The following is a 15690-nucleotide window of genomic DNA, read 5'->3' on the forward strand; positions in this document are numbered from 1 at the left end:
AAGAGGAGCGGCGCTGTGCTGCGTTGTCAGGCCTTTATGGTGCGGGCGCGCGCGCGCGCGCGCGCAGCCTCCCTCCCCGCTCCCTCCCCGCTCCCGAGCTGTGCCGCCGTCTCTCGTTGCTGCTCCCCGGCCACAGGCGCTAGGAGGGGCCGCCTCCGGCCGCGGCCCGCGCCGCCTGCTCAGGGACGCGGGCGGGGTCGCTGAGGATGGAGGTGGAGATGCTCAGCTGCCGCAGGGAGCTCAGGATAGCTGCGGGGAGACACGGGCAAGTCAAAGGTGGAGGACCGAGCCGTGCCCGTGTCGCGTCCCCGGCCCCGTCGCCCTCCGACTTCAATCGGTAGCGGTGGGGCCGCCCGGAGCCACGTACAGGGCCGAAGCGCAGGGAGGGAGCAGTGCTGCTCCAGCCAGGCTAGGGACGTCTGCGTGAGGCTTTCCATGCTGGTCGTGGACACCATGCCGTTGAAGGACTCGAAGAGTGGCCGGATGATGACACTGAACTGTTGGAATCGGAGCTGTTAAGGAGAAGCCTCCTGACGGCAGCGGTGCTTTTTCTGGTGTAAACATCCCTCTCTAGCCTGCAGTGCTCCTGCCGCCTTGCTGGGTGCCCTCCGTAGTCTGACTGGCAGTGGAGTGGCAAGTGTGAGTGTCAGCAGAGCCAGGAAAGGACCCGCGCAGCTCCACCTGCTGGGTCAGGTATCACGGCGTGTGGGGAGCCAGAGGCAGAACAGTGCAGCCCGTGTTGGGGCCAGGGCGGCTCTTCTAAACCAGGTATGGAACCAGCTCCTGCAGTGTCCTCTGCAGGCGCCTAAGAGCAGGGCACAGCCCCCAGCACGTGTGACCCCCTGGCCGCACACAGGGACCAGCGCTGGGGGATGGTGACTATGTGCAGTAATCTCCAGCAGCTGCCTCCACCATACCCATTTCCTGGAATCTGCTTCAGTATCCCCATTGTACTGTGGAAGGAACTCTATGGCTCTCCCAAAACCTGTGTCAGGAGCAGGTTGCCACTGCCCCTCTAACCCCCCAATGGGGGCTGCCTGTGCCTCTACCACCAGGCAGTTTGCAGACCTCATGGTCCCTTCAGACTTTGCTGCAGTGAGTGTCATCTCCATTCATGGACAGGTGGCCCAACCCTCTGACCACCTTGGCAGCGCTTTTTTCCCCCTCCTTCCTTCCAATGTGCAAAGCCCAAACTTGTATCCCCAGCTTAACCCAGATTTTCCAGGGTGTGCCATGCTGGCCACCCAGGTGAAACCATCATGTTCCTGGGTTTGTGTCTGATCCTTTCCGGATCTGTAACTGATGTCTGCTGCATGTCAGCACCCAGAAGGTGGCAACCAGCAGGTGGTGTGTGAAGCTGTCCTGCTGCAGCTTCTTGCACGCCCGCGTTCCCAAGTTACTGGGAGTTCTTCTCTGCTGGTGGCTTCTTTACTCCCTAAGGACCAACCACTTATTCCTACTCTGTTTGCTCCCTCTTAACGGAAGTTTCTTCTAAGCATCTGAGCATATTCCCTTCGTGTGTCACCCACAGAGCCTCTTGAGCAGGAGGGATCTCGCACAGTGCTGGGAAGAGAGGGTGGACCTGGCGTACACTGGAAGGGGCAGCAAGAAGCTGGTGCTGGCCCAAAGGATACGATCCAGAACTTCCAGTTGTGCAGTGTGGAGGAGCGCACGTACTCATTGAACATGCTGCGCATCTGGTCAAAGCGCTGGCGCGTGATGGGTACCCCGGTGGCTGGCAGCTGCTCCTGGCACAGGCTGTGGGGCACAAATAGTACTGTGAGGCCAAGGATAGGAGGTTGGGGCACTTGCCAGCTGCCCTGCATAGGAAGAGGGCCCAGTGTGCAGCAGGGCTCAGCAGCTCTGTGTGTCTCAAGCAGGCAGTGTCCTGTTCTTAGGGTAGCATGTCATACACAGCACCACCTTTTGAGCATCACCCCACAGTGGAGAACACAGATTAATGCACGTTCTGGGCAATGCTCAGAAGAGATGCTGCAGCCCTCTGGCACTGCCACCTGCCCTGCCTGGCTGCACTGATGCAGGCAGCAGCTCCCTGCCACCCCCCTCCCTGAGCCATGCCCCCCTACTTGATTGAGCTGTTGAGCTCCTCAATCTGCTCCCGCAGCCGCTGTGCCTCATCCTGGAGGGCAGCCCGCTCCTGCTGCAGTTTGCAGATGTACTCGGCTGTCTTCTGCAGGGTGGTGGCCTTGCTGACCTGCAGGGTAGCAAAGGTGGGAAGGCACAGGGAACCCCTGGAGTGGGCAGGACACAAGCAGCCATGTGCCCCACTGCTGAGCCTTGGCACTGGGCTGCAGGTCCTACGCACAACACCACGCATGTTGGCACAGCCCAGGACTGTGTCATCACCAGGTGATGTCCCTATGTGCCTAGTGCCAGCCTGTGCAGCACTATGTGCTCACCTTAATGCTGGGCTGGGCACTCAGCGTGCTCACCAGGCCATGCAGTGTGTCAAAGCCCAGCTTGATGTTGAAACGTCTCTTCTGCTCAGCAGAGATGTGTGTGATGCGCCGGCTCTCCATCTGCAGGAGGCAGAGATGGCCTTGGGCCTTTCCCTGCATTGGAGACAGGCTGGCCCCAAGTGTGAATTGAGGGTGGGGGTGAATGTGGGGGGTAGCAGGAAGGGGGTTGCACATGGAGAAGCTGCCCCCATAGAAGACAGCACTCGTTCTCACCATACCTTGCTGGAGTCAGGCCTGCCCCGATGGGATGTGGTGTGGTGCAGGGAGATGGTGGTGCCAGGCGGCAGAGCAGCTCCTGGGAACACCTGGCCAGGGTTGGACCAGTCACTGCCTGCTGGATAAGAGGGGGTGTGCTGGGGAGAGTGCTAGCACCACAGCACTGCCATGGCTCAGGGGCAGCCACCCTCACAGCTGATGTCCGACAATGTCTTGTTGCCCTGTCTCATCTCAAATCACACTCATTTTTACAAGAAATGGGAGCATTTGTGACATGAAGTTTTAAATTCCCATTGGGGTGGAAACCACCAGGAGAGAGAGTCCTGAGTGTAGAAGGGTTGTGGTTTGCAGCACCCAACTGGAAGTGGAAATGAGCAGAGAGCTTCCTGCCTCAGCCTGGTTTCTGTGGGTGAAAACAGGGTGCTTCCTGCCTTAAAACCAAGCTCTGGTTTTCAAAACCACATTCTGACATTTTGCTTCTGTCTTTTCCTGTTTATGGTTTTGCCTCACAGAGAAGGAGCCAGGCAAAAGGTCTGCACCCTCCCCAGTGGAAAGAAATCATTTTCATTCAGGTGAGTAATTATAAGCAGCTGGAGTAAAAAATAAATTAAATTTTCCCATTAAAAACATTGTGTTTGGTTCAAACTCCCCACAGAAAATGAGGGATCCTGCAGGCACCCAGACTCACTGCAGACTGATGTTGGGGAGAGCCGCTCCACCTTGGGGACCCGCAGCGGCCCTGGTGCAGCACCTGCCCGCATCACCGGCACGGGTACCTCCCGTGAAGGGCTGGAGCCAGGAGACAGCGCCAAGCTCAGCTGAGCTGCCCTTGGCAGGAAGACAGCAGGAACATCAGGGACACTGCTTTGCTGAGGAGAGAAGGCAGAGAGAAGCAGGAGGGAGGTTGAGGCCAGCACCCTATGTGTGCCAGGTTTGCAGAGCCCCTTTGATTACTCAGAACATGCAGCAGGACCAGGGAGGGAGCCCTGTAGGTCCCTTAAGGTGAGGTCTCTCCCAGCTCTGCTATTTCTCCAACTGGGGCTGACCCCCACCCGACCTCACTCAGAGTCCCCTAGCCCCCTGGCCACGTGACCCGTGTACATTCAACTCCATTTTGCAAAGGGCATCCCACAGAGCTGCTTTCTCTCCACTCTCCCCTTTCCACAGCAACAGGAAGGCAATTCCCAGCCAAAGGGAACAGTCTCCAACCTAGAGATAGCCAGGTGCTTACCGGAGAGGCCGGGGATGCAGGCATGAGTGCAGGCCCTTGCATGTGCGGGGCATCGAGGACTGGTTCCTGCTTGGCTTCAAGAAGTCAGAGAGCAGAAGGACACTTCTGCATGAGGCTGTCTCACTTGGGTGACATTTTCCTGCCCCCTGGTGGTGCCAGACCTGAACACCAGCCCCTTCACTGCCCATCTGCCCTGGGGAAGGCTGCAACAGCTGCAGAAAGCAGCCCACCTCCCCCAGCACCACCGAGCACCCCTGCTTACCTCCAGATCACCCCAATACTGCCACCCTTGATTCCCCTGCTGCCCCTCACCTGTGGCCAGCAGCTGGGTCAGGCAGGCGTTGGGCACTGTCAGGTGTGGTGGCACAGGGGAGCCCAGCGGCTTCTTTGCCTTGGTGCTGCTGGCCTTCGTCTTTGGCTGCTCGCCCAGGGATTGCCCTTTTGGGGTAGCAAACTTGGGCCCAGGTGGTGTGGTGGGGGGCAGGTGCTGGGGTGCAGCCGGGCGGGGGTACCCTAGAGGCACCAGGTCCATGGCGTAGCCCAGGCCCGGGGCATGCTGGGCAAAGCATGGCATAGATAGTGGGGATGTGGGGTGGGCAAGGAGTGAGGAGCTGGGCGATGTGGTGAAGGGGAACTTGGAGTGGGGCGCAGAGGCAGGGGTAAACGGTGGCTGTGAGCCCAGCAATGGTGCCCCGGGCCCCTGGCTGGGGGTGGCATAAGGGAGGCTGAGTGGCTCCGTGCCAACACACTTGCTGGGGAAACCATACTGCATCAAGGGCTTGGGTTTGAGCTGGGGGCTGAGGCTGCCAGGCAAAGCGGTGAGGGGTTGAGGTGCCAACGGCGGCTGCTCAGGGCCAAAGAAAGCACCATGGAGGCTGAGCTGGGCGGCGTCACTGGGCTGCGGGGGACACAGCTGTGTCAGGAGGGGTGGATCAGGCACCGGCAGCCACGGGTCATGGGCCAGGGTCCCGCTCACCTGGAGGAGAGGGCTGGGTGGCAGTGGGGCATCGGGGCTGGTGGGCATGGTCCCTCCACTTCCATAGAGGGGCTCAAAGCAGGGTGGCTCCTGGTAACCCAGTGGCATCTGCACAGGCAGTGGGCGATGGCCTATGAAAATATCTGTGGGGTGAAGCAGAGAGATGATGATGGGTGGCGGGGGACTGGGGAACACTTCTGCCCTGGAGAGGGGGACACAAGGTTGGGTCACGCTAGAGGGAGCCACACGTCCTGCCCAGGGCTGGCAGGGATTTGCTGGCCTGAAATTCACCTCGTAGAGCGGGAACAGCTCCTGGCTGCACAGGCAGATTTGGTGCCCCAGTTGTGAAACACTAGAGCTTCACATGGAGGGAGGGAGGAGGCAGCTCACGCGCTCTGCCCAGCCTTGCCATGTACACTGGGACAGGAAAACCCGCCCAAGAGCACCACCCAGGGGTGGAGATCCTGTCCCCAACACCCAGCTGAGACCACATGCTCTGGCTGCTCTCAGAGGTCTAGACTCTCCCTGCTCCCCCACACCAGCCAGCCCTGAGTGGTGCAGTAACTGAGCCCCTGTGCTGTGGGGCAGCAGTGGAGCTGGCCTCAGGCATGTGTGGGGCAGCCCTGAGGAGTGGGTTGCACACTCCTGGAGCTGCAGAGGACAGTCCTGCTGGAGCTGCGGTGTTTGCCTCCCAGCTCCGGTGCTGCTGTGTGTGCAGCCTGTGGCTAACCACATCCCATGGCCTTCCCGAAGCCGAGCCCCGTGACCCAGCCACGACTCCATTTCCCTTCCTGTCTACTTCCCACAGCCTCGATGCTTCCGCAGGCCCAGACGCAGTGACACGGAATGCTGCCTGCTGCCTGGGACATCACCTCCCTGCTGAAACACGCTCTGCGGGTACATCACCCCACACAGCTCCGCTCGGTGCCGGGTCCTGCCAGCACTGTGCCAGCACTGTTTCACTGCCACCAGGAGGGCTTTCTCTGGTGAAGATGACTGTGGAAGATGGGGCTGCTGGCTGTGCATATCCCTTTAAGATGGGAGTGGGAGCTCTGGATAGGTGCGCAGGCAGCTCCCTGACAGCCTCTGGCACGAGTTCTGCATCCAAGCAGCTGCTCCAGCTCATGAACACTCACACCTCTGCTGTGCATGCTCCAGTGCAGGCCCCTCAGCTGCCCCAAGCTCCTCCAGGCTGCTCCTCCCCATCCAGCATGCACCAGGTACCAGCTGTGCTGCAGTGGCTCCTCCAGGCTCTGGCATAGTCTCCCATGCCTGGGGCGCCTTAGCTGGGACAAGCAAAGCCTCTGGGCCTGACAGCTTTTTGAATTTATATATGAGGAACAAATGCACCTGCAGAGGGAGATGCCATGATGATCCTAGCAGTGCCACACAGCATCCTGCAGCTGCCCTGTTTGATCCTGACACAGCCCCTTCCCTCCAACGCAGTGGCTGCAGCGCATGTGCTCTGGCTGGGGACGGGGTTCAGCTGCATGCCCCTCACAGGGATGGGCAGCAGCACTGCCACCCTGCTTCTTCCAGCCCACGGCTACAGACAGTCAGCTGCTGTCTGCACCATGCTCATAATGGCCTCCAGGGCACTCAGAGCCTCCCATCTTCTCCATCCTCTGTCCTTCAGGGCAGCAGCTCATCTTGCTCCTCGGAGCTGAGCTCTGCCTGCTCCCAGTCCCACCCAGACTGAGTCTGGGAGACAGTAAACACCCAGGAGCATGGCAGACCCACACCTGCCCTCCAGGGCTGGCCCCTGGTGCACACTGTGGCACAGCCAGGCATGGTTACAGCCTTCCAATGGAGCACAGCACCTGGCCCCATGCTGCACCCAGCCCTTGTCTGTGCCTATGCCATGCTATCTGCTGTCCACACTGATCACACAGCCATCTCCTGCTGCTGTCAGTGAAGCTGTGCATGCGTTTATAGGGGTTTCTGGTGTCCAGCTCTGCAGATTTGATTCCTCTTGTGTTGCTTGCTGTGCTGCCATAATGGGTGGTGAATGCAGCCCAGCGCAGCAACTGTCAGCCCCCTGCCCTCTACCTCTCCTTCCCTTCCCCACCCTGTAGCTATCGCCCATGCTCCTCACACTGCCCCAACCCGCTGTCATGCTGCGCAGTGTGGCCAGGGCACAATGCTGCGTGGGGGATGAGAGCCCATGCAGTCAGCACACTGTGCCTTCAGCATTCTGCTCCGATACTGGGCTGCTCTCCAAAGAGACCCTGGTTATAGAGCCTGCTCTCAGGGCTGGGACACTCCATTGTTTGTCCTTGGCTCTGGGAGAGCATGGCAGTTCCATGGGGCAATGCCACCCCTTCAGCCCGGCCCCAGAGGTCAGTGCAGGTCCTACCTGGAGTGCAGTGCCAGCAGCACTCAGGCACTGGGCTGGGCTGCTCCCTTGCCTCTGCCATCAGGACTTCTCCATCCGCCCCACACTGTGCTCTGGCACCCACTGAGGACACAACGTGGTTCCTCATTTGGGGATTGGCTTGTGCTTGCTGACTGACAGGCACCAAGCTCGGTGACAGTCCCCAGACACAGTGATAGCCCCATGGCTCCACAGGAGCCCTGAGCTCCCGCTCTGCCCTGCTGGCCTTGTTTGTGAGGTACAGTCCCAGGATTAAAAAGCTCTGCAGATAGCTGCTGTCAAAAATGGCCATGGGGAAATCACTCAGGGCAGGAGACATCTCAGCTCTGACACCCAGTACCCAGCATTTGGCAGCAGCCCACTTCCTGAGAAGGGGCTCTCCATACTCTCCCTGCTCTTCCTGCAGCCCTGTGGCCACAGCTGCAGCCCAGCACACCCCACACCTCCACCTGCATGTCATGCATCAAGGCGCCAAGGCTTTATCCCAGGTAGCACCCTGAAGAAAATGCTCATAGAAATACATTACTTTGGATGGGCACTGTGGTGCCATGTGCCATTCCCTGCTGGGCATCAGGCTGTGCCACACTGTACCCACACCAGCAGCACCAGAGGGAACATGGCCCATGGACAGAGGAACTGGGGATACTCTGTGTCACCATCAGAAGGTGCTGCTTCAGGGGTCAGTGCAGCCTCCCAATGCTGCACAGGACCTCCGAGGGGAAGGGTGTTATTCTCAGGTGTTATTCTGACTCCTTTGGAGTGCTACCACCTCCTGGAAGCTGGTGCCCATGGCTCAGCCCACAGGGACATATGGGGACAATAAGTTGTAAGAGCTGCACCCCTGGGTATCCCACCAGCCTGCCCCATGGCTGCCCTGCTCTCCACCAGCATCTGGTCTTGCATCAGCCAGTGGCTGTGTGGTGCAAGGGCCTGTGCTTCCTCCAGCAGAGGGAAGTGGGAGGTGGAGGCGGCTGCGGCTGCGGTGTGGCAGGAGCCAGGGGCAGGCTCTGTGCAGGGCACAGACATGCTCCAAGGGCTCCCAAGGCCTGGTGCTGCCTGAGGCTGCTTGCGGGGTCCCACCCTGCAAAGTGTGTCCATGCCACATCTGAGGCCTCCAGTGTGATGTGCACCAAAAGTGCCTGGCCCTGACACAGCCCACAGCTACACTGCACAGTGCACATGTGACACGGACACATCCCAGCTGACTCTGTGACATTCACTGCACTGCACTGCACTGTGCAATGTCCTGTGCCACAGGCAGGTCCTTGTGGTAGCACTGCAGCAGGAGGTGCCATCGGGATGGCCTGCTTCTCCCCTGCTTGACCCACAGCAGCCCTGTGCCTGTCCTGGACACCAGTGCCGCTTCTGTTTTTTGAGGCCAACCTGGCAGGGACTGTGACCTGACCTCAGGGGGTGTAGCACAGCTCACCATGGGGTCCCAGAACTGCCCATCAGCAGTTCTGCATGGAGCCACTAGGAGGACAGCAGTGAGGAGAGGGACAGCAGCACAGAACCTGCTCCCTAGAGGTTTCCTCTTTCTGTGGGAAGAACTGTCCTCTGTCTGCAGACAAGCCCAGGTAGCTTCACACTCCTGATGAGACCCTTGCTTGCAGAAACCCCTTTCCATGGCTCCTGGCCCCTTCCCATCCTCTATTATTCATGCATGCTGCTTTGCCCATGACAGCAGATGTACTTTCTCTTCCAGGCCAGCTTCGCTTCACACTGAGCTGCAGGTTGTGCAGAGCTGCACAGATGTGGTGCTGCACCAAGACAGGCTCTTACCTGTTATCTCCATGGTATCATCCAAGCTGGGCTGCAGAGGTGCCAGGTCTGGCTGGATCATGTCAGCATTCCCGATATACACTGGAAGAAGACAGAGCTGCAATGTTTGGGCACTGCATCCCCAGCTCCCCACCTCAGGGCTGACACTGCTTACCTCACAGATGTCCAATGGCCACCCGGCTACACCCTGCCCCACAGCACACTGCAGGGATCCACATTCTGTGGATATCCCTTTCCAATCATCCTGCTCAGCAGTACCTCTGGGGCCTCATCCAGGGCCCAGAAACCTCTGGGCAAGGCAACAGCTTCTGGTGTGAAGCCAAGAGGCAGCAATGTGCCATGGGTGAGCTGTTTGCCTGCTCCTCCTCCAGCAAAAGCATAGCCCCACAGGGGTCACCTACCGTCCTCAGGGAGCTCCTGGTGGGTGTTGGGTATCTGTGTCATGGTGAAGAGGGTGTCAGATATGTCCGAGAGGAATGTGTCCAAGTCAAAGTGCTGCCTACCCTCCGGCTCCTCCTCCTCGTCCCCCAGCAGCATGGGCACCACGTTGCAGAAGAGCTGGTTGCACCATTTCTCCGTTGGTCTCCAGGCATCCTCATCCTGCACAAGATGGTACAAAAGAGGCGGTGGGCACTCCCTTCAAGCAGTGCCCATGTCCCAGCCTGAGGCCTGCAGCTTGGCTCACTGGTGCTCCCAGAGAGCCAGTCAGCACTCCACAGCCATCAGGGTCATCACCAACGATGGCATTCATGTGCCCTTCTCCTGAGCTGCCCAGTGCAAGGAGACACACTGTGCCCCGCTCCCCCTGCCTGCCCTTCCCCAGCAGACACTCACCTGCTTCGGGCTGGAGAGCTCTCCCTCCCGGCTGGACTTTCGGAGCTGGAAGGAGAAGAAAGCCCAGGTTGGCCCCCAGCAGGGCTGGGCACAGGGCAGAGCTGGGCAGGTTGGGGGGGCAGGGGGCCATGAGCTCCTGCCCCCTGGTCACCTCCTGGCAGCCTGCAGGACCACGCTGCCTGCTCAGGCTCTGACCCAGGCTGCCACTGCTTCACATCTGCACTCAGTGCTCAGGGCACCGTGGTGCAGGGCTGCACCCCGACCTTTTCATGCTGAGTGCGGGAGGAGGCTGGCACCATGCTCCACCCTGCATGGCGGGCAGCCAAGGCTGGTGCCACCTAAACCACCACTAGATTATCACAGCCAGGAGTGACACTGGGGTGACACCAGGCCACCAGGCCTTGTTACACGTGCTGCTTGGCTGAGCAGCAGCTGCCAGCGAATCCCAGCCCAGCTCAGGCCCTGCAGCAAGCCCTGCTCGTCCCACTGCAGCACGTGCACTGCAGGTGCACTACCAAGCCCAGCCTTGGCCGAGCAGCACACCAGACATAGCCAGCCCAATCCAGGCTGCCAGCGCATACTGCAGCACTGCAAGGGGGTGGGTATGGGGTCCACCAAGAACCCTCCTCCATCACCATGGGGACACCATCAGCTCTGCTTTGGACATGCCGACATCCCACACCATTGCCAGGAGCAACAGGGGCAGAGCCACTCACCCGCTTCTTGTAGTAGGTCCTCCACTTGTGGTACTCCCTCATCACCACCTCAATGCGCCGTTTCCAGTAGTTGCCCTCCAGCACCACAGCCTGGGGAGGCAATGCTGGGGGTCACAGTCATACAGCATCTGGTGGCCAACCCCCAGCCCCACACCCGCAGCCATCCCCTGCCTGCCCCATACACCCTGCAGCTGGGACTGCTGTCCTCAAGACGCATCACACACACCTTTTCCTCCAAATTGCACAAATGCAGCAAGCGAGGATGGGGACTCTGCTGCTGGAGGTGTCCCCGGCTCCTCACTGTGCCCCCATACCCACTCCCAGCCCCAGGTGCCACGGAAGCCCATACCCCACCTCTGGTTTGCGGTGCTCATCAGCCTCTGACCCCTCCAGGGGGGTGATGAAACCACACACAGGGTTCTTCCTCTGCTCCACATCTGCTCAGGGGAAAACACAGGTAGCTTTGCCTGCAGATCCCTCCCTGTACAGGGGAGGGTACCTGTGTGGCTGGGTGCTGGTATGGTGGGGTGCCTGCAGGGCTGGGCACCCGCTCTGCCATCATAGAGTGGCCATGTGCTCAGCAGGAGAAGCAGGCCCTGGCTCCATACTCACACTGGATGTACCATGCTCTCCAGATGGCATTGTTGAGACGGATTTTATCCCGGCAAAGCAGCCGCTGCCCCTTGAAATTCTTCCACTTTGGTGACACCAGCTTCCCACTGCAACACCGAGCAGAGGAAGAGCTGAAGAGGACCATCCTGGCATCCTGGGCAGTGCAACCCCAATCTGGGAGTTTCACAGACCCTGCAAGGCCTCCAGAATGCCTGGGATCACAGCATGGGAAGGGAGGGAATGGCCACAAGTTGCGCCAGGGAAGATTTAGATTAGACCTCAGGAAGCATTTCTTTTCTGAAAGAGTGGTCAGGCACTGGAATGGCCTGCCTAGGGAGGTGGTTGAGGCACCATCCCTAGCGCTGTTCAAGAAGCGTTTAGATGAGGTGCTTAAGGACTTAATTTAGTAGTTGGGTAGAGATAGTGATAGGAGGATGGTTGGACTAGATGATCTTATAGGTCCTTTCCAACCTTATGAACTTATGAACTTATGAACTTATGGCAGGTAGAGGAACTGATTGTGAAATGCTGCAGATGTGGCTCTGAGGTGGGAATCTCCAGCTGCAGGGATTCCCAACCTTTCCTGGGTGATTCTAGCTGCTCCCATGGCTGTATAAAGGCTACTCCTGACACACAGCATCTGTACACAGAGTGCTTTGCATGCACTCCTCTCCAGTCAAAAGGTTGTACCTCAATAATCTCTGTGCTGCTCTGGGTCTCACTGACCCTTGTCCATGCAGGGAGAAGGAGAGGTTGAGGCTGGGCTTGGTAGGTGTGCCATATCCAATGCAACATCTCTGGAGCAGCCAGCAGGTGACAGCAGGTTGTCCCCAGGGAGTTCAGCACCATTATTTCTTGACCCTGTCCTTACAGTACTTCTGTCAAAGCTCCTCCACTGCTGCTGCTGAGATCCCGGGGCACCACATCCCTCAGCTCTACAGAGTTAGGTGGCATTTCCGGTGACAGAGTGCCACCCTCGCAACTGCAGGCAGAGAATGCCAGGCTGGGAGGAGCAGAGACCCCTGCGGTGCTCCCGGTTGATGATATAGGAATGCTTCTGGGGCCAGAGCTCTTGTCCACAGGGAAGACAGGGAGGGATGCTCTGTGCCCAGCCCTGGGGTGACAGGAAGGACCCTGTCCCCACCACTCTGGCCAGCAGAGGGTTAAAGCCGTTTCTGCACTGGCCACTCTGCTATCAGCAGGGATTTTGAACTTTCCCCATGGCACAAAGCAAACAGTGTGGTGTTGCCAAGTGGAGGAGCCAATGGAAAGGACGGCCTTCCCCGGCACATGGCCAGCTCCTGCTGGTCAAGGCTACCAGTCACACTCCTTGCTGGTGCTGCCCATGCCTCCCACTGGCTTAAAGGAGCAGCCCAAGCCCACAGCTCCAGCCCTGCACTGCAGCAGAGTGTGTGGCTCTGTGTGGGGCTGGTGAGGTCACACCATGCCACAGGATCTGGGGGCAGGTGGGAGATGCCTCTGGGCCTCACCACAACCCGCTTTATTTCTCCCATTAATGATCCTTCATGTTTTGGATCTTATCAGGCTGATCTTTGCTCACTGGTTTGACTTGAAAGATGCCCCACCCTTTTCTGAAATTATGTCCAGAGGAGATGGATGTGAACACTGCACTGAGCCGTGAGAGGTTTGGGATGCAGCTGCACCTTGGCACAGCATGGGTGTCCTGCTGCCCTGCAGGAATGGGGGCACAAACCCCACTGCTGGCTGTGAGACTCAGAGCACAACCTGTGCCCAGCCCTTGCACTGCAGCCAGCAGTGCCTGTCTGCTCTGCAATCTATTTAGCTTACCCAGAAGTTTAAGCATTGCAGCCCCCACTATCGCTGTAAAATGTGTATTTTGCTCCCCATCAGCACCAAGAGGAGGTGGAAGGAATGAGTTGGAGGTGCAGGGCTGCACAAGTGAAATGTGGTGTCATAGGGAGAGAAGGCCAAGGGGACAGCCCTCCTTGCCAACATGAGGCTCCCTAGCCTTCCCACTGCATGGGAGCAGTGTGCAGCAGAAGCAGAGCCCCTCCTTGCTCCATGGCAGCAGGGACCTTGGCAGGCTGAAAAGTGACCATTTCTGAGTCTTGAAATGTCATTCTCCATTTCTCACAAATTCTTACTCCAAAGGAGGCTGAATCTGAGCTCCAATTGGCGTGAATCTCTTTTTAGGGTGCTAGAAAGCTGCAGAGCATGATGTCTGTGAGATGGAAGGGGTAGCATGGAAGGACAGAAAGCTATCCATGAAAGAGAGGAACAGAAGATGAATTTGGGTACAGTCTAATGGCAAAATTTGCCTGGATGGATTCCACTACTCACAGCTACCCCGAATCCAGGGCCAACCAATGGTTGCTGAACAAGGCAGCCAGGAGACATCGCTGATGTTCCGGCTCTGCGGTGGACAACAGGGGTGCCATTAACACTTTGTAGCTGATGTGGATCCTCCTCACCTAGGGCTGCCATTCAGCTTCAGCTCAGGGGCACATGGAGGCAATGCAGGCATCTCCAGCCCTGTGCAGCTAGTAGGGCAAGTGTGGGGCTGGGACAGTAAAGAGAAGTGGGGGTACCTGTGCATCAGTGCCCCCCCATGCATGGCACCCTGGTGAATCAGCTGGTTACACCTTGGCTTACACCCTGGTGACAAGAAGTGTGACCCTGGGCTGCATCACCCAGTGCTGAAGCCCACTCCACTCCTGCAGAGCTCTGGCCTCACCAGTGCCTGAGAGTGACCACACCGTGCACCATGCCAAGGCATGCCAGAGGGAGGCCAGCAACTGAGTGAGACCTGGTGTGGGACCAGGAGATGGGCAGAACTTCCCACTTGTTTTGCTCAAGTTTTGTTTTCATGAGACATCAATAGAAGACTGCCATCCCAGGTTTTGTGGGGCATTTTGGGAAAGCTGTGCCAACAGTTTTGCCCTGAGATCCAGAGAGTAAGTGACACTTTGAGAGTGCTCAGAGCCTTGGGGCCTTGGTGAAAAAGGTCTGAGGTCTTGGACACAGGCAGTAATACACAAGAAGCGGGCACTTGCTGTTACCAAGGCGTGGGATGACAGGTCTTTATCCCCATAGGCCTGGGTGATTTGTATGGCTGGAGGAATGATGCAGTCACCCAAATGATGTTGCTGGAGAAAAGGGGAGAAGCTTTCAGGAGACCCTGGGCACTGTGCAGCCATCTGGTCCAGAGCGCTGGAACAGTGTTATGCCAAGTGGGTACCACTCTGGGCTGGATGGCCCTCACTGGTGCAAGAGTTGGTGATGTTGGTTCTCCTGGAGGAGGGTGGGTAAGACCTACAGGAGGGAATTCTCTCCCAGCTCCGTGACAGCTGCCCCAGCACCAGCTCCTTCCCCCTGAAACCTCCCAGGATGACATTTTATGAGCAAACATCACATTGCAGCCCAGCAGACCAGAAGGTGGGGATGCCATCCATCGCTTTTCACTTAGCAATTAGCAGCAGAGCAGGGCCAGGGCAGCATGGCCTTACAGATGGCCTCCAAAGAGCCAGGGATGAGAGAGGAACTCTGGGACTCACCTGTACTCTAGGCTCATGCACTCGAAGAGCCGTGTCAGGGTCAGGTCAATGCTTCGCGGATCAGCTGCTGAGGGCTCTGCGCGGTGGTGACGCCGGTGGGGCAGAGCGTCATGGTGCGGGGACGACACCATGAAGTGGCCGCTGTGGATGACTTGTGAGGGGTTCTGCACACCAGTGCCAGGACCTGTGCCACTGCCGGTTGCATCCTCGGAATCAGAGTCAAAGTCAGAGTCGGGGCATGGTCCGACCGGGGCCTGTGTGAAGGGGCCTGGCAGCCCCAGCTGAGCCTGTGCCATCACCCAGCGCTGCCGGGAGCCCTCAGTCCTTGTGCCGGCAGTGCTATGCTGCGATCAGCTCACAGCATGGCCTTCATGGACAGCATACCTGCTCCGGCGTGGCTCACCCCACCTTGCCCACTGTCACCGTGTGCCACGCGGTGCAGCTCAGCCCGGCTGTGCTGGGGCGGCTGGGGGTGAGCCCTACTTATAGCGGTGTGGTGATCCCGCCCATGACGCGCCCCGAGTACCGTAACAAGGTCGCCATTCGTAGGCTCCGGGCTCTGTGTCTCTGCTTGCCTTCCCTCGGCCCCGGTGCCCGTCCCACCACTCGCTGGCAGTCGGCTCTGTTTACCCGGAGCTAATCGTGTGCCGGCAGGGAGAGCAGCGCGGTGTTTACCCAGTGCCTCTGCCCTCATGTGTCTCCCTGCACTTCCGAGGGAACAAATACAGATTAAGGGACACAAACAACTCAAATTATAGCAACGAGCATCCAGTTCGGCACAACGCTCACGGAGTCACTGAGCTGTGCTGCAGCACTGCAGGACAGCCGAGGAGAAAGCACATACTGGGATGCAGGAGAGGTGGATGGCAGTGCCGGGCCAGGTGCTGGCACACCAGCAGGTGCTGGGGAGTGTAAAGATAGGACAGGGCTCAT

The 15690-nt window shown here is 58.6% G+C and overlaps 1 protein-coding gene across 6 annotated transcripts; it reads right to left on the minus strand.

Annotated features, from left to right (window-relative positions):
- Window positions 1–88: 88 nt before the first annotated feature.
- Window positions 89–15196, minus strand: MLXIPL (MLX interacting protein like). Of its 6 annotated transcripts, none has more exons than XM_065731659.1 (17): window positions 14758–15196; window positions 11222–11328; window positions 10964–11046; window positions 10610–10699; window positions 9894–9938; window positions 9461–9659; window positions 9060–9140; window positions 4904–5046; window positions 4240–4825; window positions 3928–4001; window positions 3473–3565; window positions 2699–2811; window positions 2421–2589; window positions 2088–2215; window positions 1635–1758; window positions 368–497; window positions 89–249 (listed from the first exon to the last, which is right to left on the minus strand). In XM_065731659.1, the coding sequence occupies exons 1-17, from the start codon at window positions 15051–15053 to the stop codon at window positions 140–142; spliced, it is 2571 nt and encodes an 856-aa protein (XP_065587731.1). In that variant the 5' UTR covers window positions 15054–15196; the 3' UTR covers window positions 89–139. The 6 variants fall into 6 exon arrangements, 5 of the variants coding, with proteins under 5 accessions (XP_065587731.1, XP_065587730.1, XP_065587729.1 ...); XM_065731658.1 differs by having other exon boundaries at window positions 2421–2540; window positions 3385–3565; XM_065731657.1 differs by having other exon boundaries at window positions 2421–2573; window positions 2699–2814; window positions 3385–3565.
- Between the last annotated feature and the right edge of the window lie 494 nt (window positions 15197–15690).

This window comes from Cyrtonyx montezumae, unplaced genomic scaffold, assembly GCF_038088225.1.
Source record: "Cyrtonyx montezumae isolate F1298 unplaced genomic scaffold, pur_monq_1.0 scaffold_15, whole genome shotgun sequence".
In the NCBI taxonomy this organism is placed as follows: domain Eukaryota; kingdom Metazoa; phylum Chordata; class Aves; order Galliformes; family Odontophoridae; genus Cyrtonyx; species Cyrtonyx montezumae.

Coding starts and splice junctions, on each gene's coding strand:
- MLXIPL (XM_065731654.1), bottom strand. CDS start 15,053: ATGGCACAGGCTCAGCTGGGGCTGCCAGGCCCCTTCACACAGGCCCCG. Junction 9,939..10,609: donor GGACCTACTACAAGAAGCGG/GTGAGTGGCTCT, acceptor TTCTCCTTCCAG/CTCCGAAAGTCCAGCCGGGA. Junction 3,566..3,927: donor CTGCATCCCCGGCCTCTCCG/GTAAGCACCTGG, acceptor TTCTCTCCTCAG/CAAAGCAGTGTCCCTGATGT.